The sequence below is a fragment of the Nomascus leucogenys genome, chromosome 24, assembly GCF_006542625.1.
Source record: "Nomascus leucogenys isolate Asia chromosome 24, Asia_NLE_v1, whole genome shotgun sequence".
Taxonomy (NCBI): Eukaryota; Metazoa; Chordata; class Mammalia; order Primates; family Hylobatidae; genus Nomascus; species Nomascus leucogenys.
In genome coordinates this window covers 6,973,912-6,997,518 of record NC_044404.1, presented here as the reverse complement: position 1 = coordinate 6,997,518, position 23,607 = coordinate 6,973,912, and the positions used below count along the sequence as shown (strand labels likewise).

General features: G+C 56.9%; 1 protein-coding gene across 3 annotated transcripts in view; it reads left to right on the top strand.

The window, feature by feature from the left end:
- Positions 1-23,607, top strand: part of CHD5 (chromodomain helicase DNA binding protein 5) — a 78,446-nt gene that overhangs the window by 31,331 nt on the left and 23,508 nt on the right. For all 3 annotated transcript variants that reach the window (XM_030805078.1, XM_030805080.1, XM_030805079.1), the window contains exons 10-29: positions 1,878-2,084; positions 2,325-2,536; positions 4,592-4,723; positions 4,816-4,924; positions 6,158-6,349; positions 6,435-6,635; positions 11,855-11,992; positions 12,082-12,203; positions 13,319-13,492; positions 13,863-14,004; positions 14,463-14,594; positions 16,925-17,042; positions 18,355-18,479; positions 19,599-19,830; positions 20,057-20,167; positions 20,447-20,619; positions 21,988-22,162; positions 22,775-22,867; positions 23,035-23,123; positions 23,415-23,548. In XM_030805078.1, coding sequence (XP_030660938.1) covers positions 1,878-2,084; positions 2,325-2,536; positions 4,592-4,723; positions 4,816-4,924; positions 6,158-6,349; positions 6,435-6,635; positions 11,855-11,992; positions 12,082-12,203; positions 13,319-13,492; positions 13,863-14,004; positions 14,463-14,594; positions 16,925-17,042; positions 18,355-18,479; positions 19,599-19,830; positions 20,057-20,167; positions 20,447-20,619; positions 21,988-22,162; positions 22,775-22,867; positions 23,035-23,123; positions 23,415-23,548 — 3,011 coding nt within the window. The remainder of the gene's footprint in view (positions 1-1,877; positions 2,085-2,324; positions 2,537-4,591; positions 4,724-4,815; positions 4,925-6,157; positions 6,350-6,434; positions 6,636-11,854; positions 11,993-12,081; positions 12,204-13,318; positions 13,493-13,862; positions 14,005-14,462; positions 14,595-16,924; positions 17,043-18,354; positions 18,480-19,598; positions 19,831-20,056; positions 20,168-20,446; positions 20,620-21,987; positions 22,163-22,774; positions 22,868-23,034; positions 23,124-23,414; positions 23,549-23,607) is intronic.

Sequence of the window (23,607 nt, the reverse complement as noted above, 5' to 3'; positions counted from 1 at the left end):
CCCTGCCCCTGCCGGCTCCGGCCCCGCCTCAGTAGCCGATCCTGCAAAGCTTCGCCCGCGCCGCTCGAGGCCCCGCCCACTCTAGCTTCCTCGCGCCCTTCTCCGCGTCTGACTCCCCTAGAGACGAGAGGCATGAGTGTTAGGGAAAGGCAGACAGGTGTGGTGATCATGCCAACACCGCGACCATTGTTCAGTGACCACGTGCTCTGCAAGGGCTCCACATCCATCATAGTGTCCTTTAACATTACTGAGTATTCTGGCGCCAGGCATGTTACTCCCTTTTTAGATGAGAAAACAGGCTCAGGGAAGCAGAGTGACCTGTCTAAGGCCACACAAGGGCAGAACTGTCCACTCAGATTCAGGTTCCTGGGGCCACCCCAGACCTGGCTCCTGTTCCAAGGCTGGGGATAGGGAGAGGGCAGGAGGCTCCTAGGGTCAGAGCCTCAGTTTCTACAGGAAGAGGGGCACGCCCCCATCCGTCACTCCCCAATCACAGTAGACATCGGAAGGCCCCTTTCTCTGAGCTGTCTGCCCTGCCCCCGGTGGTGCCAGATCCCCCACCCCTCAGGTCCTGGGCTGTGCCGCCTTTAGCCCTGGGCCGTCCTGTGTGCATTGTGTGTGTGTATGTGTGTGCGTGCATCCGTGCACGTACTTGTCTGTATCTGTGTAGGGGCCAGGGGAGGACCCTTTTGAGGGGTGCAGGCTTCTGTGCTTTCCTAGGATTGATGGAAGGCCCTGGGGATGGGAGGGGGGCAGGAGTGGCGTTCCTCTCAGCTTCTTCCCTGAGGGGTTGGGATGGGGGTAGGAGGGTCCATGGCCTGGGTAGGAAGGGTCCCCTCTTCCATTCCCCCAAGAGCCAGTGGAGGAGACTTTCCTGCCTCCCATGTCCTCCTCCTCCTCCTATGCCTGTCGGCCTTTGCTGTCACCAAGGCCAAAGGCAGGCTGGCTGTGTGGTGTACCTTGCACCTCCAGAATGCCTTCAGGTGTGATGTGGCACCACAAATCTGGTAGGTGGAGGAAGGGGTGGGCCATTTTACAGATGGGAAAGCAGGCTCTGGAGGCTTGGATGAGTTTCCGAGGACAGGTAGTAGCAGAGCTGGGACCTGCTATCCCCAACAGAGCTGTCTCCCGGAATCAGTCACCCCTGACCCTGTCCAGTCAGACTCAGCACCGCCTCCTTGGAGGGCCAAGGCTGCTCCCACCCATCTCAGGGCCCAGGTGGTGTGGTTTGTGGCTGTTGCAATTCTCGCCTTTGCCAGCCAGCAGCTCACTGTCACCCTAGCATCTGTCAGAGCCCCTGCAGTGTGTCTGTGGGCTGCCAGAGATGGGGCCTCATTGTTCCAGCCCAGACGCACGGTGCCTGGGTGCAGCCCTGCCCCGGGTGAGGGATGGTGGATGGGGCTGCCGTGTCCCTGGGCTCCAGCACGGGGCTCATGCTCCCTGAGTGCTTGGTGGTCACACAATGATGTGACCTCTTTTCAGGGGGCAATGGGAAGACCTAAGGTAGGGGAAGTCCAGAATCTCATGTTCTGCTCCCTGCTCTGCTGTCCCTTGCCGAGTGGGCCTCAGTTTCCCCCTCTGTCCTATGCACGTGGCAGTCTCACCTATGCTGGATCAGATATTCTGGGTGCCGATAAGTTCACCATTGAGTGAAAGGGCCACGTGGTCTCACAGACCCCCACTGCCCATCTCCTGTGTGCATGACCCATGCGGCTCCTGGGGACAGGGTGGATGTCATGGCGTAACTGTGGTACTGTTCTGACTTGGGGACAGTGGCACTGATGGGAGGGAGCCTGCATGGCAGCCTGCTGTCATGGGAGCCTCAGGGTGGGGCCCTGCAGCTGAGCCCCACCTTGGGGACCCTTCTGTGTCCACAGTGCCCCCCACTGAAGGGCAAAGTCCAGCGAATTCTACACTGGAGGTGGACGGAGCCCCCTGCCCCCTTCATGGTGGGGCTGCCGGGGCCTGACGTGGAGCCCAGCCTCCCTCCACCCAAGCCCCTGGAGGGCATCCCCGAGAGAGAGTTCTTTGTCAAGTGGGCAGGGCTGTCCTATTGGCACTGCTCCTGGGTGAAGGAGCTACAGGTAAGTGCCTGGCAGGGTGGCTGTGCTAAGGCCCGGGACCTGGTGAGCCCTGGACCTTCCTGGGCTGGCGGGAAGGGGCTGAAGCGCCTCTAACTGAGGGGTGCTGTTGGGAGTTGGGGTGGTGCTGAGTGGGAGGATTGTCCTGCCTGGGACCTGGGCTGGGGCTAGAGGAGCTGGGTAGGGAGACGCAGAGGGCCATGGCCCATCTCCCTTCTGTGACTCGTGCCCCTCCGTGAGCAGCTGGAGCTGTACCACACGGTGATGTATCGCAATTACCAAAGAAAGAACGACATGGACGAGCCGCCCCCCTTTGACTATGGCTCTGGGGATGAAGACGGCAAGAGCGAGAAGAGGAAGAACAAGGACCCCCTCTATGCCAAGATGGAGGAGCGCTTCTACCGCTATGGCATCAAACCAGAGTGGATGATGATTCACCGAATCCTGAACCATAGGTGTGTGCCTGCAGGCAGCCACCCTGCCCATCGCTGGGGCCGGGCCGCGTCAGCTTCTTTGCCCTGTAAAATGGGTGCAGCGCGGGGCGCCAGGGCCCTTGCTTTGGGGCTGCCGTGCAGAACCACGTGTGGGCACAGCAGGGGCACAAGGAAGGGCCCAGGGCTCCCAGTGCTGGAGATCTGCCTGACGTGCTGGAGGGGCCGTCCCATGCATGCCGGCACACTCATGCACATGTGTTCACGCCCCTGGGGCGTCGAGACCCTCGTGCTGGGTTAGTGCTTGATACCAGCAAGAGGGTTCTGAGGACGCGGGAGGCCCGAGGCGTGGGAGTATGTCTACATTTCCCTCGCGTTTGTAACAGCAGCTGGCTGTACTGAGCACTGCCTACCCCGGGAGGGAGGCATCTTCCTTTAACCTCTGTTTTACTGATGTGAGAATAGGCACAGCAAGGTTAAGTTGCCAGAATCACACAGCCACGGGGTGGAGCTGGGATTTGAACCCCATGCTTTCTGACTGCAGGACCTGCTTTCTTAGCTACGGTTGCACCACCCAGTGCCCCAGCAGCAGCTCTTTCTGGAGCAGTCTGGCAGTTCCCTGGGATGCCTTAGCAATCAGAGGCTGCAGGAGGCTGGGACAAAGAGCCGGAGGCAGGAGGCCCATGGGCTTTGGTTTTGATTTGGTGGGTGGTAGGAATGCCTGCTGATTCTTGAGTTGAGGTGCTTGAGAACTGGTGGTGGCTGACAGATGGCCCTTGGGGTGGGGCCCAGAATACCTGCTGCCTGGTGGCAGCTTGGAGCTTGTGCTCCCCATCCCAGCTACCCCGTGGCCTCTGTTTTTGAGGGGCTTAGGATCGGTGGCCTCTGACACTCAGTGCTTCTGGCTTCAGGCAGCTGTTGGGTAGAGCAGAGGTTAAGAGCCTGAGCCAGATGTTCAGATTTCAATCCTGGTTCCCAACTGCTGAGCTTTGAGGCCCTTTTAGGGAACAGGCTGTTGCACGGGTGACAGGAGCTTGCCAGAGACTGGCTGTGGGTGGTCTTCAGTAGAAGGGGCACGGAATTTGAAAAAGCTGCCCCCTTCAACTATGGGACACCCCCCTTTTCCTCTCTAGGCCTCCCTGAGAATGACCTTCAAGGGTCAGTTCCTGTGGGAACCTGAGCCCGTCAATGAATTGGCCCACGGTTTTCTACCTTTACTAAATTGCATGCTAAAAATATACATGGTAGTTTTTCTCTCTGCCCCAAAGTGGGACAGGTGAATCTCCCCCAGATTTGTTCCCCCAATCTGCAAAACAATTATGTATTGGAAAACAAACAAACATCGGTTTCCGTAGTAACTGGGGATCGGTATTTCTCTTAATGGCCCCCAGGCCCGCAGCAGCCACTGCTCACCGGGTCTGTGTGCCTCCTCGGCACTGCTGTGTGGGGTAGCCATGCCCCAGCCTGGCCCTCCAGCACTCCTCTGGCCTGGTTGCCTTAGCCTGAGTGGGTGGGAGGCCCTGAGGACGCTCCCAGTGGCCAGAATCAAGCTGTGTGCTGCTGGGCTTGGTCACTGGGTCCTTGTGTCCCCAGAAGAGACCACCTCACATGCAGGAATTGCGTCCTTATCTACTTTGCAGAGACGACTCCTCACCCTACATGGGCACTGCACGAGTCCTTCGCGTGTTTTAAGTTAGAAAACTGAGTCCATTGGCAGGAAAGAGAACTTTCCAATTTAGAAATCCAGAACTCCTGTGAAAATCCAGACCCCGTGACAAATGGGATTCATCCCTGCCACAGAGGCTGCAAAGGATGCGGGAGGCTGGCTCATTGCTCCTCTGTTAACTGGCCTCCGTGTCCCTCTCCAACGCTGCCACATTACCCCCTCATTCGCTGTGTGGCCCCAGGCAAGCCGCTGCACCTCCCTGGAGCTTCTGCCCTCGTCTCCTCCTCCTGGCTGGGCCCAGCATCCGAGGGGACCCTGGGTGTGAGTGGCTCTGCATCCTGGGAGGTGCCCTTCATCAAACCCGTGCTGTGGCCACTGCTCTGAGCGACCCACATCTGTTCACTGTGTTGCAGCTTTGACAAAAAGGGGGATGTGCACTACCTGATCAAGTGGAAAGACCTGCCCTACGACCAGTGCACCTGGGAGATCGATGACATCGACATACCCTACTACGACAACCTCAAGCAGGCCTACTGGGGCCACAGGTGGGTCGCAGGGATCCAGCTGCTAGGCACAGGCTGCCGGGACCTGCTCCTGGGCTGAGCCTTGCTCACCTGCCTCCAATGCCTTTTCCCAGGGAGCTGATGCTGGGAGAAGACACCAGGCTGCCCAAGAGGCTGCTCAAGAAGGGCAAGAAGCTGAGGGATGACAAGCAGGAGAAGCCGCCGGACACGCCCATTGTGGACGTGAGTGGGGAGGGTGGGGCAGCAGTGGGCGGGGTTGCCAGGGCCTGCCCACCTCAGACTTGAATGTGCAGGGGGTGCGTGTTCTCAAAAGGACGTTTCCTTGGGCCCTCATGGCTTATGCAGACAGTGTCATGCCCATGTAGGCTAGGACAGCTGGAAGGCCCCTCACAGCACCGCAGCTGACATGCTACTTACACACCACTCTCACCTGGGAGGAGACCCAGGACGACTCACTCAGCAGAGCTCTCTGGGTGTCCACTAGCGCCTGGCCCTGGGTTGGCCCTGAAGAGATAAGGGCCAGTGAGCCCTGGGTAGCTGTTTCAGAAGACACACTGTCTTCTAGGGGCCCTTGGTGGGTATCCACAGAACACGGAGGCCCCAGCCTGGGACTGTCAGGCGCCTGTCAGATGCTGGGGAAAGGTAGATGGGCCTGGTCCATTGGGCGGACTGCATGGGGCCAGTGACCTTGAGCAGGATCAAGAGGCAAATGGGCCCGGCGTGGTGGCTCATGCCTGTAATCCCAGCACTGTGGGAGGCTGGGGTGGGAGGACCGCTTGAACCCAGAAGTTTGAGGCAACATAGTGAGATCCCACCTCTACAAAAAATTAAAAAATTAGCCAGGCATGGTGGTGTGCCTGTGGTCCCAGTTACTGGGGAGGCTGAGGTAGGAGAATCCCTTGAGCCCAGGAAATTGAGGCTGCAGTGGGCCATGACCGTGCCACTGCACTCCAGCCTGGGCAACAGAGACTCTGTCTCAAAAAAAAAAAAAAAAAAGAAGTAAATGTCTGGATCAAGTGGAGGAGCCAGTTATTGGGGGCATTGCAAATGCCCCAAATAGATGTTCGTTTTGTTGTTCATCCAAAAAATGGTGAATAAGTGACCACATGTCCCAGGCACTGTATGGTGCTCAAGAGGAGGCAGTGAACAGGACCAAGGTGGTGATGACAACCTGGGCCCAAAGTCAGAGAATTCAACAGTCGGGAAATTTCCCTGATAGGAGAAGTACAGGGCCGCCATGGGAGGACACTGTGGGAGCACTTCAGCCAGGCTAGGAGTCAGGGAGGGCTTCCTAGAGGAAGAGGTGTTCCATCCAAGAACTGGAGAAGAGTTAGGAAGACAGACAGGAGTGGGAAGAGTGTTCCAGGCAGAAGGAATTGCATGCGCAAAGGCCTGTAGCGTGGACTCTGGTGGCCCAGGATCTGGGGCGTGTCTGAACCGCTGCCTCCCCTGCAGCCCACGGTCAAGTTCGACAAGCAGCCGTGGTACATCGACTCCACAGGCGGCACACTGCACCCGTACCAGCTGGAGGGCCTCAACTGGCTGCGCTTCTCTTGGGCCCAGGGCACTGACACCATCCTGGCCGATGAGATGGGTCTGGGCAAGACGGTGCAGACCATCGTGTTCCTTTACTCCCTCTACAAGGAGGTGGGCAGGGGGGGCAGGCGGCCAGGAGGGGTGGCTGGTCCTGGCCAAGGTCAGGTGGTCTCACGGCATTGGCCTCTCTCTCCAGGGCCACTCCAAAGGGCCCTACCTCGTTAGCGCACCCCTCTCCACCATCATCAACTGGGAACGCGAGTTTGAGATGTGGGCGCCCGACTTCTACGTGGTCACCTACACGGGGGACAAGGAGAGCCGCTCGGTGATTCGGGAGAACGAGTTTTCCTTTGAGGACAACGCCATTCGGAGTGGGAAGAAGGTGTTTCGTATGAAGGTGAGGGCTCGCTATCCTTGGAAGGACGGTAGGAAGGCCCCCAGTCTAGTTCAGGGACCACGGGTGCCCTGCACTCCTTTGGGGTCCCTCAGCCTGGGAGGGCTACCGAGGCCGGCAGGCTCTGAAGGGCTTGTCCTAGAGGCTGAGTTACAGCCATATCAGTTTTCTGGGGCTCCTGTAACAAAGTGTCACAAGTGGGGTAGCTTCAAACAGCAGAAATGTATTCGGTCACAGTTCTGGAGGCTGGAGGTTGGAAATCAAGGTGAGGGCAGGGCCATGTGCCTCTGAACGCTCTAGGGGAGAACCCTTCCTTCCTCCTTCCAGCCTCCTGGTGGCGGCAGGGGTTCACTGGCCTACAGCTGTCGCGTCAGTTTCTGCCTCTGTTAGCACACGGGGTTTTCCCCTTTGTGTCTGTTTCTCATCCTATAAAGACATCATTCATACTGGATGTAGGGCCCACCCTAATCCAATATGATCTCGTCTTAGCTACTTATTTTATTTATTTATTTATTTTTTTGAGACACTGTATTGCCCAGGCTGGAGTGCAGTGGGGCGATCTCGACTCACTGCAACCTCCCCCTCCTGGGTTCAAGTGGTTCCCCCACCTCAGCCTCATGAGTAGCTGGGACTCCAGGAGTGCGCCATCATGGCCGGTTAATTTTGTATTTTTTGGTAGAGACGGGTTTCATTCACCATGTTGGCCAGGCTGGTCTTGAGCTCCTGACCTCAAGTGATCTGCCCTTCTCAGCCTCCCAAAGTGTTGGGATTACAGGAGTAAGCCACTGTGCCTGGCCCCAACTAATTATTATTATTATTACTGTTTTTATTCTTTTTTTGAGATGGAGTCTCACTCTGTCACCCAGGCTGGAGTGCAGTATGGCACGATCTCAGCTTACTGTAACCTCTGCCTCCTGGTTCAAGCAATTCCCATGTCTCAGCCTCCAGAGTCGCCGGGATTACAGGCACATGCCGCAGTGCCCAGCGAATTTTTTGTATTTTGGTAGAGACGGGGTTTTACCATGTTGCCCAGGCTGGTCTTGAACTCCTAAGTTCAGGCGATCTGCCTGCCTTGGCCTCCCAAAGTGTTAGGATTCCAGGTGTGAGCCACCATGCTCAGCCTATTATTATTATTATTATTATTATTATTATTATTATTATTATTTTGAGACAGGGTCTCATCTGTCACCCAGGCTGGAGTGCAGTGATGTGATCGTAGCTCACTGCAGCCTTGACCTCCCAGGAGCTAGGACTACAGGTACACACCACCACACCCAGCTAAGTTTTTAATTTTTTGTAGAGATGGAGTCTCCGTATGTTGCTCAGGCTGGTCTTGTACTTCTGACTCAAGCGATCCTCCTGCCTCAGCTTCCCAAAGCATGGGGATTATAGGCATTGAGCCACCATGCCCGGACAACTAATTATATCTGCAAAGACCCTATTTCCAAAAGAGCTTCTGGGTGGACATGAATGTTGGGGGAACATTATTCAATGCAGTGCACCAGCTGTGTGACTTCTGGCAAGTCACGTGGCCTCTCTGGGTCTCAGTGTTTTCTCAGCAAAATGGAGTTAACAGACACACCCGACAGAGTCAAGTGAGTTTATAAGCATGAGGTCTCATGGTGCCGTGAACCCTACGAGGTCTTGTTAAAGCGCAGTCTCTGTATTTCTTTTTCTTTCGTTTTTTTTTTTTTGAGACGGAGACTCGCTCTGTCACTCAGGCTGGAGTGCAGTGGTGCGATCTCGGCTCACTGCAAGCTCCACCTCCCGGATTCATGCCATTCTCCTGCCTCAGCCTCCTGAGTAGCTGGGACTACAGGCACCTGCCACCACGCCTGGCTAATTTTTTGTATTTTTAGTAGAGACGGGGTTTCACTGTATTAGCCAGGATGGTCTCGATCTCCTGACCTCGTGATCCGCCCACCTCGGCCTCCCAAAGTGCTGGGATTACAGGCGTGAGCCACCGCACCCGGCCTGAGCCTCTGCATTTCTAAACACTCTCCACATTGAGGAATGAGGACTTGGCAGCCATTGGCCCCTAGAAAATGTCAGTGCTACAGCCTTGGGGGCTGGCAGATCCTCCCACAGGCCCTCCGAGTCCCTCATGTTGGCCTCCGCCACTGCTTCCTAGCAGCTGTGGCTCTTAGAGATGCTCAGAAACTGTTGAATGAGTGAATGAATCAATGATCCCACAGGTGACTTTGTAGATAGATGAGCCTCTGGATCATCAGACACAAAAGAATCTCCCCTGAGCCACGCTGGGACCCTGCTGTGTGCCAGGCACTTCGCTGATTTGGCTCTTCTACTATATTTACTATTCAATTATTTTATTCTTAAAAGTTGTGGTAAAATATGCATAATGTAAAACTTACCATCTTAACCATTTTTAAGAGTACAGTTCAGCTGGGCATGGTGGTGTGCACCTGTAGTCCTAGCTACTTAGGAGGCTGAGGCAGGAGGATTGCCTGAGCCCAGGGGTTCGAGGCTGTAGTGCGCCATGATTGTGTCTGTGAACAGTTGTTGCACTCTTGCCTGGGCAACATAGTGAGACTCTTGTCTCTTAAAAAAATAAAAACAAAACAGCTGGGCGCGGTGGCTCACCCCTGTGATCTCAGCACTTTGGGAGGCCGAGGCAGGTGGATCACCTGAGGTCAGGAGTTTGAGAACAGCCTGGCCAACATGGTGAAACCTCATCTCTACTAAAAATACAAAAATTAGCCAGGCGTGGTGGTGGGCACCTGTAATCCCAGCTCTTCAGGAGGCTGAGGCAGGAGAATTGCTTGAACCTGGGAGGCCAAGGCTGCAGTGAGCACCATTGCACTCTAGCCTGGATGACAAGAGCTAAACTCCGTCTCAAAAAGACCAAAACAACAACAACAAAAAAACCAGTTCATTAGTGTTAAGTACATTCACATTGTTATGCAACCAATCTGCAGAACTCTTTTCATCTCGCAAAATGGAAACTCTGTCCCCATTAAACATGAACATCCCCACCACCTCTAGCCCTTGGCAGCCACCAGTCTACTGTCTGTCTCCACAAGGTTGATTACTCTGGGTACTTCATATGAGTAGAATCAGGAAACATCTGTCTTTTTGTCACTGGCTCATTTCACTGAGCAGAATGTCCTTGAGGTTCATGCATGTTGTGATACGGGTCAGAATTTCCTTCCAAGGCTGGAGAACCCCCATCACGTGGATAGACCACGTTTTGTTTATCTGTTCATCTGTTGATGGGCACTTGGGCTGCTTCTGGCTTTTAGTGATCGTCAGTAACGCTGATGGGAAGGAGGATGGGTGTGCAAATACCCTTTGTGTCCCTGCTTTCACGTCTTTTGGGTATACACCCAGAAGTGGAACTGCCGGATCATATGGTAATTCTATTTCTGATTTTTTGAGAAACAGACTTAGCTCTTTGAGTTCTCATAGCATTCTTCACCTAGATAGGCGAGGAGACCGATGCTCGGCTAAAAGATTGTGTGCAAACCCAGGTGCCATGTGCAGGCAAAGCATCCTTGGCCCTCTCTGCTCTCTCACGGGCATGTGGGCTGCTGGGAGAGGCAGGCTTGGTGCAGGACAGGACAGGCCTACATCACTGTGGGGGGCCCAGTGCAAAATGAAAATGCAGGGCTCGCAGGAAAACAGCTTTTTCCTTTCTTCTGTGGTCTCTTTCTCAACATGCCAAGGTGTTTTAAATTTGCTTTTTTTTTTTTTTTTGGAGACAGAGACTCACTCTGTCACCCAGGCTGGAGTGCAGTGGTGTGATCTCGGCTCACTGCAACCTCTGCCTCCTGGGTTCAAGTGATTCTCCTGCCTCAGCCTCCTGAGTAGCTGGGACTACAGATGTCCACCAACACGCCTGGTTGATTTTTGTATTTTTTAGTAGAGACGGGGTTTCGCTATGTTGGCCAGGCTGGTCTCCAACTCCTAGCCTCAAGTGATCCTTCCACCTTAGCCTCCCAAAGTGCAGGGATTATAGGCGGGAGCCACTGTGCCTGGCCTAAATTTGCTTTTTAAAGTCGTGTTCCTCCAGGTGTGGGGATCCTCACCGGGAGAGTGCACACCCTCACAGGCACCAGGCCCTGTCCTGGAACTTGGTGCATAGACCGGGTGCCTGGCTCCCCCTCCCCACCAGCACCCAGGTCCAGGCCCCCACCAGGGGGAGTAGGGGGACAGCGGTCACCAGGCAGGGGCAGGGGAGCAGGGGGATGAGAACCTGTCCCAGGGAGGCTCCACGCCCCCAGCGCACACTCCACTGTCCCCTGGGATATTTGTTACAAAACACAAATTCAACAATAAACAATAAAATGATTAATAATTTCAAATCAGCAACCTCAGGGCATTAAACCCCAAGTGCAGGGTCCCTTTCTCTGTTCGTATGCTGGCTCTGCCATTTGTTAGCCATGGGGACCTGGGAGGGTGCTCCAGCCTGAGGCCTCGTGAGCTTTAAATGGGGATAAAAGGCCAGGTGCGGTGGCTCACGCCTTTATTCCCAGTACATTGGGAGACTGAGGCAGGAGGATTGCTTGAGGCTGGGAGTTTGAAGCCAGCCTAGTTAACATAGAGAGATCTCTCTCCAAAAAACAAACATAACCCTGGGGGGAGTGGGGCATAAAGGACACAATTGAGCTCATATGTTTTGTTAGGATGAGGTGAGAGTGGAAAGAAGGTAATAAGCCCAGAGCCAGGGCTGGTCGCGGTGGCTCACGCCTGTAATCCTAACACTTTGGGAGGTCGAGGTGGGCGGTTCACTTGAGTTCAGAAGTTTGAGACCAGCTTCGGCAACATGGTGAAACCCTATCTCTACAAAAATACAAAAATTAGCTGGGTGTGGTAATGCATGCCTGTAGTCCCAGCTACTTGGGAGGCCGAGGTGGGAGGATTGCTTGAGCCTGGGAGGTGGAGGCTGCAAGTGAGTGGTGATCGTGCCACTGCACTCCAGGCTGGGGGTGGGAGTAAGACCCTGTCTCACTGGAGCTGTTACGAGCAGAGGCCGTTTCTTCTCCTCCACACCACCCTCTCTTAGGGCTGTGCTCTGAGCCTCAGTGGATGCCCCTCTGCTTGGTGGCCAGCATCTGCCCCTCTGGTCCTAGGCTGGCCGGCCCGGGGCTCCGCGGAGCCTTTGTGGGTTCCTGTGCACACCTCCTTCTTGGCTCTTTATCTCCTGGGACTGTGATCCACTCTGCTCCCAGCCGTCTCCTCCCCAATGCCCCTCTTTTCTCCAGAAAGAAGTGCAGATCAAATTCCACGTGCTGCTCACCTCCTATGAGCTCATCACCATCGACCAGGCCATCCTGGGCTCCATCGAGTGGGCCTGCCTGGTGGTAGACGAGGCCCACCGCCTCAAGAACAACCAGTCCAAGGTAGGTGGCGCTGGCCGCCAGACCCCAGAGCTGCCCGGGGCGAGGGGCCGCCTAGCGCCCCCTGACAGGCCCCCGTCTCCTCCCCTCAGTTTTTTAGGGTCTTAAACAGCTACAAGATTGATTACAAGCTGCTGCTGACAGGGACCCCCCTTCAGAACAACCTGGAAGAGCTGTTCCATCTCCTCAACTTCCTGACTCCAGAGAGGTTCAAGTGAGTCACCTGGATCCGGCCAGGGAGGTGGTGGTGGGGCTGGGTGGCCCCAGTGAAGACGGATTAATAGCCCATCCTGGCTGTGAGACCTGCTCGGCCGTTGCTTCTTCATCAGTAAAATGGGAGCGTTAGCGATGTCCCCGCTTTGACCTCTTGCAGTAGCAGGGTGTTGGGGTGGGTGGCGTGGGCACACAGGAATGTTTGGTAAATATCAACTGCTGCTAATACCACGACTTTTCCTTAGCTCGGCTCTAGACCACCTGGGGCTCCTCCTGGACTACTGTCCCTGCCTGCACTCCCCTGGCAGGTTCCTTTCCCTCCACTGAGACCCAAGTGACTCACATGGGCAACCGTGGTGGAGGCAGAGGCAAGCTCCCAGGTGGCCGGAACCCACTGCCCCATCCTCCTCATCTTCACCTGCCTCCACTTGCCTGCTCAGAATGGAGGGTTCAGGGTGCACAGTGTCGATTTTGGAATCAGGAGATGCAGTTTTTTTTTTTGTTCTTTCTTTTTTTTAAAGAAAGAGTCTTACTCTGTCACCCAGGCCAGAGTGCAGTGGCTTGATCTCAGTTCACTGCAACCTCCGCCTCCTGGGTTCAAGCGATTCTCCTGCCTCAGCCTCCTGAGTAGCTGGGATTACCAGGTGTCACCACACCTGGCTAATTTTTGTACATCTTTAGTAGAGTTGGGGTTTCACCATATTGGCCAGGCTGGTCTTGAACTCCCGACGGGCGATCTGCCTGTCTTGGCCTCCCAAAGTGTTGGGATTAGAGGCGTGAGCCACCAGGAGATGTAGATTTGAGGGCAGGTTTTGGCACAGCTGGACTGTATCAACTCGGGCACTCATCAGACTCAGTTTCCTCATCTGTTTTCTGGGTAATAGAGAGCTCCTGTCCAGGACGGTTTTGAGGATGGGAAGGTGTCCAGTGTGGCTGAGGAAAAGAGGACCGTGATGTGTGGAGGAGACACAGGCTTAGAAATTGAGATGATACCCAGGGCAATGCCAGGGCTCCCTGGTTCACCAGCCAGCCGGCCTACATGGGCTAGGCGCTCTGCACCCTGCCTCCCCTGCCCCGTCCTCTGCTCCTGGCTGTTATCCCAGCTTTTTGTTGCAGCAACCTGGAGGGCTTCCTGGAGGAGTTTGCTGACATCTCCAAGGAAGACCAGATCAAGAAGCTGCATGACCTGCTGGGGCCGCACATGCTCAGGCGGCTCAAGGCTGATGTGTTCAAGAACATGCCAGCCAAGACCGAGCTCATCGTTCGGGTGGAGCTGAGCCAGATGCAGAAGTGAGTGGTGGGCTGGCCCCGGAGCAACCTGTGCTCGCCCTTTCCCCTGGGCTGGTCTCCTGGGTCGCTTCCCAGGTGGGTGGAGGGCTCTTCAGCCTCACTGAGGCCTGGGCTCATGCTTTGCATACACTTTCTTCGTGGGGCCTCTTCTTAGGTTTTAGTGACCAGAGTTTGGGTCACTTGAGTGCTAGCAGTGTCCCCCAGTCACTTGCAGGGGGACTCCAGGCCGGTGGCTTCACCTCTTGGGGGTCCCTTGGGTCTCTCTGTAAATGGGTGCTTGGCCACCAGCTTCCAGCCCCGCCGCAGAGCAGAGAGAGCCCTCACGGAGGCGGGTCTGACCCAGCCTGCCTTTCCTCGTGCCCTGCTGCAGGAAGTACTACAAGTTCATCCTCACACGGAACTTTGAGGCGCTGAACTCCAAGGGGGGCGGGAACCAAGTATCGCTGCTCAACATCATGATGGACCTGAAAAAGTGCTGCAACCACCCCTACCTCTTCCCTGTGGCTGCCGTGGTAGGTTTCCCCGGCCATCATGGCAGCTTCTCCATGACCGCCGTGGTAGGTGCCTGTGGCCGCCATGGCAGGTCCCTGTGGCCGCTGTGATAGGTTCCCCTGGCCATCGTGGCGATTTCTGTGGCTGCCATGGTAGGTTTCCCTGGCCATCATGGAAGGTTGCCTGTGGCCACTCCGGTAGATGCTGGGGAACTTACCGTGGAACTCACTGCTGTGGTAGGGCTGGTGTGGCTGTGAGCCTTGTCTGGGAACAGGGGGCCTGGAGCCAGGGCCATGGGACCCACGGTCTACCCTGCACTGTGGAGCCTGGCCTGGCTCGGGTGTGGGTCTCATGTTCAGCGGGCAGACAGGCCATCACCCCATTGCTCAGCACTTGTCTGTTCCCTGCGGCCCCTTTGGTCCGGAGTCAGAGAGGAGAGGGGAGCCCACCAATGCCCCACCTCCTGCTGTGTCTGCAGGAGGCCCCTGTCTTGCCCAATGGCTCCTACGATGGAAGCTCCCTGGTCAAGTCTTCAGGGAAGCTCATGCTGCTACAGAAGATGCTGAAGAAACTGCGGGATGAGGGGCACCGCGTGCTCATCTTCTCCCAGGTGCGCTGCCCCTGCTCACCCCCGCCCCGGCTCCACACCCCACAGACAGCATCCTGCCCTGATGCTTGGGGGTGCAGACTTGCTGGCACCCCTCAGGGCCCAGTGCCGTTCCCATGTGGGTCATGTGACTGTGTGTCAGGGGTCACTCCCTCGTGCCCTGGCATGATGCAGCTGAGGAGCTCAGAACACATTTGCCATAAAGAGCAGCATCTCCCAGCACCTGCCCTTCTGGTCTGTATGTCCAGGCTGGTAGGATAGCCCCTCCTCCCCTGCCCTGGCCCTCTCCCCTGCAGCCTGGCTTCTCATTAAGGTAGGGCCCTGGGGTGTGGTTGGGAGGAGCCCCTGTCTCCAATAGGCCCTGAGGGGCCACTGGCACCTGGCTTTTTGGCTTGGAGGCAGGGCCGCCGGCTGAGGTGTGTTCATTTCTTCCTCCATCCCTTTGTTTGCGTCTGTCATAGTCAGGCTCTGTGCTGGCACATGGGTGCAGGGACCAGTGATCTAATCCCTGTCCTCAAGCTGCTCAGTCTACTGTGGGAGACAGCTCAAGGGACAGGTACCCAACCCTGTGGTCAGCTCTGTGTTGGAGGCCACAGTGATGATCCTACAGGGTCATGGGGCTAAAAATGCTCCTCTCGTGGGCCGACTGAGCCAGGCCCCTTGCTCAAACCCAGAGTCTGGGCTATGGCTCCTTGTGCACGAACATCAACTGAAAGCAGCGTCCGCTTCCTGCAGCCCCAGGTCACCCTGCTGGGCTGCTTCAGCCTGAAGAATACTGGAAAGCAGTACAAGTTTGAGACCAGGGGCTGAGCCAAGGAGTGGGCTGGAGTGGAGATGGATCCACATCCCCTCAGTACCTCGGTACCAACACGAAATGCAAGTCTGGTCAGAGGCCCTGAGATACCAATTAATGGGAACCACGCAGCTTCCAGAAATGTGCACACAGGGCAAGCGACAGAGACGGGGCCCTCCTGCCCAAAATGAGCCTATGAACCCCAATTCCAAACCCGTACAAAAGTGAATGCTGAGACATCCCCCAAAGCAATAAACAGAATCCAAATAAGAAAATAGGGGCTGGATGCAGTGGCTCACCCTGTAATCTCAGCGACTTGGGAGATTGAGGCAGGAGGATTGCCTGAGCCCAGGAGTTCAGGGTTGCAGTGAGCTGTGATCTTGTCACTTCCCTCGAGTCTGAGTGACAGAGCAAGACCCTGTCTCTTAAGAGAGAGAGACAGAAGAATAGGATAGCCTGAAAAGACTTTACATAGATGTGTTTAGTAATTGACACCCTAAAATAAAGAAGAAATTACGCAAAAGCAGGAAGAACTGAAATAGGAACAATTGGATAGAAACATGCATGAAATTGAGATAAAACATTTCAACAGACTGGACAGATTCTGAACACTGTTGAAGAGAACATTGATGAATTGGAACCTGGTGCTGAGGCATTTTCCCAGAATGCGGTGTACAGAGACAAAGATAAAACAGAGAACATAGAAGACACCTTGAGATGCTCCAACAATCATCCAATTGGAGTTGCAGAAGAAATAGAAAAAATGGTGAAGAAGTTGGAGTTGTTGAGCGTTTGCAGACCTGGAGAGAAATGTGAGGTCTCAGATCTGGAGTGCATTCTGGAGTACCAAGCAAGATAAATACAAATAAATGAACCCTTAGACACTTTAGAACCTCTAGGTACTTTAGACCTAGTACCTACAAAATAAGGGCCACCAGATCGTTCTCAGACTTCTTAACAACAACAGGTGGCAGAGACCATGGCAAAATCTCCAATGCACTGAGGGAAAATGTGTGCTGATAGTTTTATATCCAGCTAAACTCTCTCTCGAGAATGAAGGGAATTATACGGGGTCATGGGAGTGAAGGGACTGCCTTTCTTATGGGGAGGAGTGAAATCAGGGAAGACATCACAGAGGTGATGTTTGTGTTCCCTAGGCAGTAAGGGGGTGGGTATTCCAGGAAGAGTCAGGTAGTTTGGAATGGCTGGGGGCTGTGAAGCAGCACTCGTCCTGCAGAGCCTTGAATACAGGGCAGGGAGATGGAACTTAATTCTGTGTGGTGGGAGCAAGGGAGGCTCATGTCAGAGCCCTGATTTAGGCAAGTGGCTGTGGGGCTGGGCAGGAGGATGGCTTGGCTCCGAGGGGTGAGGTTGGAAGCTTTGTTCTTCCCCAGAGTCCTGCATTGGGCCTGCCTGGGTCCCAGCTGTCCCCCACCTAGCAGGCGGCTCTCTCCTCCCCTGGCTGAGGCGGGGTCCCTGCCCATGGCCCATGGGGCCCCTTGCTCCTTGGCAGTTCCTCACATGCCCGTCTCCCCTGCAGATGACCAAGATGCTGGACCTCCTGGAGGACTTCCTGGAATACGAAGGCTACAAGTATGAGCGGATCGATGGTGGCATCACTGGGGGCCTCCGACAGGAGGCGATCGACAGATTCAATGGTACCCCCATCCTGCCCAAGGGTTCTGATTGAGACTCCTTTTAGGCCTCTTCTCCCAGGCCTGGTTCTTAGCCAGGTCACCCAGCTTGTGTTGTGATGAGCAGCCCCACAAACAGCTAAAGACAGCAGGCCAGTCCAAGGTCGCGGCAGCTTCCCCCGAGTTTCCAATGTTAAAAGGATTCCTCCCATGGAATCGGAGTTCTGAGGGGCCCAGTAGATAACAGCTGTTGGGAATGGAGTTAGACAATGAGAAACGCAGATGGGGGCCTCTAATATTGATGCCAGGTAAGCCCCAGTTACAGGTGGTGTTGGACAGAGCCTGCCGTATGGTGAATGGTGGCAGGAGGTACAGATGCACGTGCTACCTGGGGCCACTTCCAGAGGCAGGAGAGAGTGAAAGGGCTGGGCCACACACGATCAGGTTCTTCCCCCAGAGTCACCCATGCTTGGCCTTCCGTGCCTGGGAAGGAGAGGTGAGGGTGGAGTTCCTCCTGTAGCAAAAGAAACTTCTGGAGTGGGAAGCAGTCGGCTGCAAGCTTCAGTAGCAAGGTTGCAGCAAATAGTAACAAGCTTTGTTTCCCTGGGGCGTCAGCCCTTAGAAAGGGGCTGGGGCCACGCTCTCCAAACGCCCAAAGCAGTGATTCCTCTCACACAGTCGTGCCAGAGAGCCAGGAGGAATAGCAAGTTCAGAGTTTCAGGGTCTAGATGTGGCCCAGCCACATGTGGAAGCAGGAGTGGCTGAAGCCCTAGGTGTGCCAGGGGCCTGTTTGCAGCTCCAGGGGGGGCCGTGGTCAGTCCCGGGTCACTGAAGGGCCCTGAGAGGCTGAGAACCAGCCATCCTGTGACAGGGTTGCCCAGTGGGGTGGGACCGCAGGTCCCGGAGCTGCGCCCCTGAGTTTTCCTGGGCTGCCCTGGCAGCATCGGTGGGCTAAGGGAAGCCAGGGGTGGGAAGCTGCAGGGACATGAAGGACTCTGAGCTCTCTAGGGCTCTGCTTGTACTTGCTGGCGGCTTGCACTTTGTTTTTTGCTCATCTGGGGTTTGAAAATTGACCTCCTCGTTCCAGTGCCCTCCCACTGGGCCAGGGCTCAGAGCACGCTGGGGGCTAAGTGGGCTTGGGCAGGCCTCCTCTGGCTCCCCTGAGTGCAGCTGTGGCCACCCGTCTCTGATGGGGTCTCCGGCTTTGTCCTCTGCCAGGGACCTGTTGCTGCAGTTCCTTCCCTCTGTTCTCTCCCCCCTCCTTTCTGCCATGCCACTCTCCCCGCCCAAGGTGTACCCCCCCAAACACCCCCATCTGCTGGCCTCTCTTTTTTAGCCCCTGGGGCCCAGCAGTTCTGCTTCCTCCTCTCAACCCGGGCAGGCGGCCTGGGCATCAACCTGGCCACGGCGGACACTGTCATCATCTACGACTCGGACTGGAACCCGCACAATGACATCCAGGTCTGTGCTGCTGCCGCCCACCACCTTCCCAGGGGGCCTCTCATCCCGGGCCTCAGGGAGGTTCTGTCCTTCATGCCCTTCTTGCCATCACCCCCTCACCTACCCTGGTGCTGTGGGCCTCCCTCCCCCATGGAGTCTCGGCCCCAAGAGGGGCCCTGGGAGTGAGTGGAAGCTTGGCCCCCATCCCTCAGCTCCGTCCTTGTCCAGAGGAGGAAACAGGCTTGGAGAGGGCAGGGGAAGTGTCTCAGGGCGCACAGCAGTTTGTAGTGGCCACTGATCTGGTCTTTCCCATTATCCTCAGGACCAAGGCCATGGAGGGAGGCAGAAGAGGGAGCCCTGGGACCCAGAGGGGCACCCATTTTGAAGGGGGTGGGGAGCAGAGAGTGGGACCTGTTGGAGGTGGGGGGGAGGATGAGATAGTGCAAGGGGCAGGTGGGGCTGATAAGGAAGGATGGAAGGGCTGTGGGGGGAGGGTCTATGGGAATAGAGCCACCCTAGTGTCCCCGGCCACCCCTCTCAGGCGCTGGGACACACACATTGAACGCTTACAAATGTAGAGGAACACATACAAATTGATGTCTCATTCACATGTGTGTGCGCCCATGCACACACACAGATATACACGGCCACACCCAGGTCACCTCATGCAGGGCTGCACAGAGTCTCAGGCACTTCCTTGTATTATACTGGGCAGATTCAGCTCTTTGCTGCCCTCAGAAGGTGGCTGTGCGTCTCCAGCACATAGTCTTGTGGTCCCATTAGTGGTTTGCTCACAGGGAAATGCAGCCTCCTACCTCCCCATGGCCCCCATGAAGCTCTGTGTGGCTTCAGTTACACCCAGCACACTGGCTGTGTCATCCTTCACACACTCTTGCACACCTGCAGCCCTGCCTGCTTCCAATGGCTGGAAGCTTTTCCACTCCAAACCCAGCCTGGCACCCAGGCTCGTGGGAGGCTCCACAGTCAGGGAGGGAGCCCAGCTGCAGCGGTGCACGCACCACATGCCTTTCCCTACACAGTCATGCAGCCCATTCCATGCTCTTGAGCTCATGGGTGTGATCCCCTCCATTGCCTGGAGCCCTGGGTGAGCCACGGGTGCTGAGGTGCACGTCTCCCCAGGCCTTCAGCCGTGCCCACCGCATCGGCCAGAACAAGAAGGTGATGATCTACCGCTTCGTGACTCGGGCCTCAGTGGAGGAGCGCATCACGCAGGTGGCCAAGCGCAAGATGATGCTCACCCACCTGGTGGTGCGGCCCGGCCTCGGCTCCAAGTCGGGGTCCATGACCAAGCAGGAGCTGGACGACATCCTCAAGTTCGGCACAGAGGAGCTCTTCAAGGACGACGTGGAGGGTGGGCCTCTGTTCCGAGGGAGCGTGGCAGGGGACTGGGGTGGCCCCGCTGAGACACCCATCCAGGGCTTGCTGGGGTCCCTGCCTGCTCCAAGACAGCCTCTCTTCTGCACCCCCCACCTGTGTCTCCTGGCTAGGACAGCCCAGGGTGGTGTCTCTGGGCACTGCCCGCCAATCCTGCAGCCCTCTGTGGTCCTGCACCAATGCTCTCCTCCTCTGTCTGACAGGCATGATGTCTCAGGGCCAGAGGCCGGTCACACCCATCCCTGATGTCCAGTCCTCCAAAGGGGGGAACTTGGCCGCCAGTGCAAAGAAGAAGCACGGTAGCACCCCGCCAGGTAGGGGCCAACCCAGCCCAGCCTCAGCTCCTCCTCCGACCAGGTGGCTGCTCCTGCAGAGGAGGGGTTCCCTGACCCGCCCTCACTTGGGCGTCCTGGGACTGCCGGGTGGGCGGCGAGTGGGGCTGTTACAGGGCAGTTTTGTCTGTCTGGTCACCATGCCTCTCAGCTGCAGCCCCTGGTGGGGGTGAGAAGGCCATTGTTGGGAGTCTGTTCCTGGGTCCCCGGGGCTGGACCGGGGCAGTCTTTGTCCTCACACTGCATTTGTCTGCTCCCCAGGTGACAACAAGGACGTGGAGGACAGCAGTGTGATCCACTATGACGATGCGGCCATCTCCAAGCTGCTGGACCGGAACCAGGACGCTACAGACGACACGGAGCTACAGAACATGAACGAGTACCTGAGCTCCTTCAAGGTGGCGCAGTACGTGGTGCGCGAGGAGGACGGCGTGGTAAGGTCTCCGGCCCGCCCTCCGTCCGCAGCCCCGCTCTCCACTGGGCCCACGCCTTCCACGGTGACCCCGCCCTCCCACCGCAGCCAGCCCTCCAAGCTGTGACCCCGCCCTCCAGCCGCAGCCCCGCCCTCCCTGCTGTGACCCCGCCCTCCAGCCGCAGCCCCGCCCTCCCTGCTGTGACCCCCACCCCCCGCACTCCAGCGTGTGCTCCGCCCTCCAACCACGTGCTGCGGCCTCCGCGCCGCGGCCCTGTCTCCCCACCCCCGGGCTCAGGACTCTAGACACAACAGTCAGGGAAGGAACGGAGGCAGTGCTGAGGCCAGTACAGCCACATGGGCCGGCCACTGCCCTTGCACACATCAGCCGCCTGCTCCGTGGTGTCATCCCGGCTCCAGTCCAGCATCCCCACTCTCTGAAGTGCAAGCTGATCTGCCACCCCGTTGCACAGAGCCCTGTCCCCGGGGTCTGGTTTCAGTCCCTACCCGGCTGCGCCCTCCCACCCCTTCCTCAGGGCCTGCATCTCGGCCCTGCAGCTGGACCGCCAACGTTCCAGAACGCCCCACACTTTTTTTTTCTTGAAATGGAGTCTCGCTCTGTCGCCCCGGCTGGAGTGCAGTGGCGCAGTATCGGCTCACTGCAACCAACGCCTCCCAGGTTTAAGTGATTAATGCCTCCCAGGTATAAGTGATTAACGCCTCCCAGGTTTAAGTGATTCTCATGCCTCGGCTCCCAAGTAGCTGGGATTACTGGCATGCACCACCACGCCTGTCTAATCTTTGTATTTTTAGTAGAGATGGGACTTTGCCATGTTGGCCAGGCTGGTGTTGAACTCCTGACCTCAGGTGATCCACCTGCTTCGGCCTCCCAAAGTTCTGGGATTAAGGAATGAGCCACCACGCCTGGTCCGCCCCACACTTTTCTCCCTTCTCCACCGGGCAAACCCCAGCTGTCCCCGAGGAGCAACTTGTGGGTCTCTCCTGGAGGCCTTTCCCTTTCCTCCTCTGCTCCCCACCCTCCGTGCAGACCCGGTGAGTTCATGACCTTTTCCTCTGAAACCAGGAGCCTCCTGAGGGCAGGCACGGGGGAGCTTATTCAACTCAGTACCCCAGTGCTTGGCACTAGGCCAGGAAATACTTGCTTTGTGAATGGATGGATGAATAAGTAACTGATTGACTGGATAGGGGCAGGGAGAGAAAGGCTAGCTAGGGCTGGGGTGATCAGAGAAGGCTTCCTGGAGTAGGCAGGCCATCCCATTAATCCTTGCGCCCTGAGGGGGCAAAGGGCAGGTCAGGTGGAGGCAGCCTGAGGCTTCCGGGAGGGCAGAGATGGCCCCACCCATGGAGCCCGTGGTGCCTACGTCCCCAGGAGGAGGTGGAGCGGGAAATCATCAAGCAGGAGGAGAACGTGGACCCCGACTACTGGGAGAAGCTGCTGCGGCACCACTACGAGCAGCAGCAGGAGGACCTGGCCCGCAACCTGGGCAAGGGCAAGCGCATCCGCAAGCAGGTCAACTACAACGACGCCTCCCAGGAGGACCAGGGTGCGTGCCGGGAGGGACGGACCGGTGCCCTTCACCCAGAGGCAGAGGGTGGGACAGGATTCTGTCAGGGCATCCCTGTGCAGAACTCCCAGGAGGTGCGGGCTGGTAGAACTGGGCGAGTGTGCCAGGAGGGACAGGTGTCCCATACCCAGAGGTGGAAGGTGGGGCAGGATTCTGTCGGGGCATCCCTGTGCAGGACCCCCCTGGGAGGTATGGGCCAGGAATGCTGGGCGGCGCTGGTTGGAGCTGGGAGGCAGCTTTTTGGAGGAAAGGGGACTGGGGGCAGATGCAGAGGTGCTGGGTGTTTGGGGGAACAAGGTGTGGCATCAGTTCAGTGACTTCACCATTGCTCGTGATGTGGCCTTGGGTAAGCCCCTTGCGCACAGAACAGTATGTGTAATGTGTGGGTACACATAGTACCCTTAGTGTATAATGTGGTGGTGTTGGGATTACTAAATGAGCCCACAGGAAGTATGTGGGCCATTGTTATTGTCACTGCTTTTTTACGGAGCTGGGGTGCAGGGGCTCGGCGTGGCTCTGGGCGTGCTTGAACTTGAGGGTGGGCTTTGCTTGTACAGCTCACTCCGTGCCCCTCTGTCTGGCCCCCTGCAGAGTGGCAGGATGAGCTCTCTGATAACCAGTCAGAATATTCCATTGGCTCTGAGGATGAGGATGAGGACTTTGAAGAGAGGCCGGAAGGGCAGAGTGAGTCTCAGTGTTAGTGGTCTGGACTACTGCTGAGGCCATGTCAGGGGAGCTGATGGCAGCAGGAGTGGGGCTGGTCTGGGGTCCCACTGTCCTTGGGGTTCAGAAGAGGGGGGTCAGGAATCTCTGGGCTCCCACCTGAGGAGCTGTGGCGGGCTGCTCCCCAGGTGGACGACGACAATCCCGGAGGCAGCTGAAGAGTGACAGGGACAAGCCACTGCCCCCACTTCTCGCCCGAGTTGGTGGCAACATCGAGGTGGGGCCTGTCTGTTCCCGCATCTCTTTCTGCCCCCGCTTCCTGCTGCCCCTGGGGTACGGAGGAAGGCTGGGGGACTGCCTGGGGTCTCATGCCACATAGAGGCGGGGCTGGGACAGAACTTGGTCTGGTCTTCGCCGTCAGGGTCCTGCCCCAGGTGGAGGCCGCTGCCTTCTCTGTGCCCCCTTCCTGCCTTCTCCTCCTCCCATGCTTTTCTTCCCCCATCCCAGAATCCTCCGCCCCCACCCCGTCTCTGCCCTGGGCTCATACTCCCGCACTCCACTCGCCCAGGTGCTGGGCTTCAACGCCCGACAGCGGAAGGCCTTTCTGAACGCCATCATGCGCTGGGGCATGCCCCCCCAGGACGCCTTCAACTCCCATTGGCTGGTGCGGGACCTTCGAGGGAAGAGCGAGAAGGAGTTTAGGTAAAGGGGCTAGGTGGTGGCCCAGGGTGTGACCACCTGCCCCTGAGTAGGGCAGGATC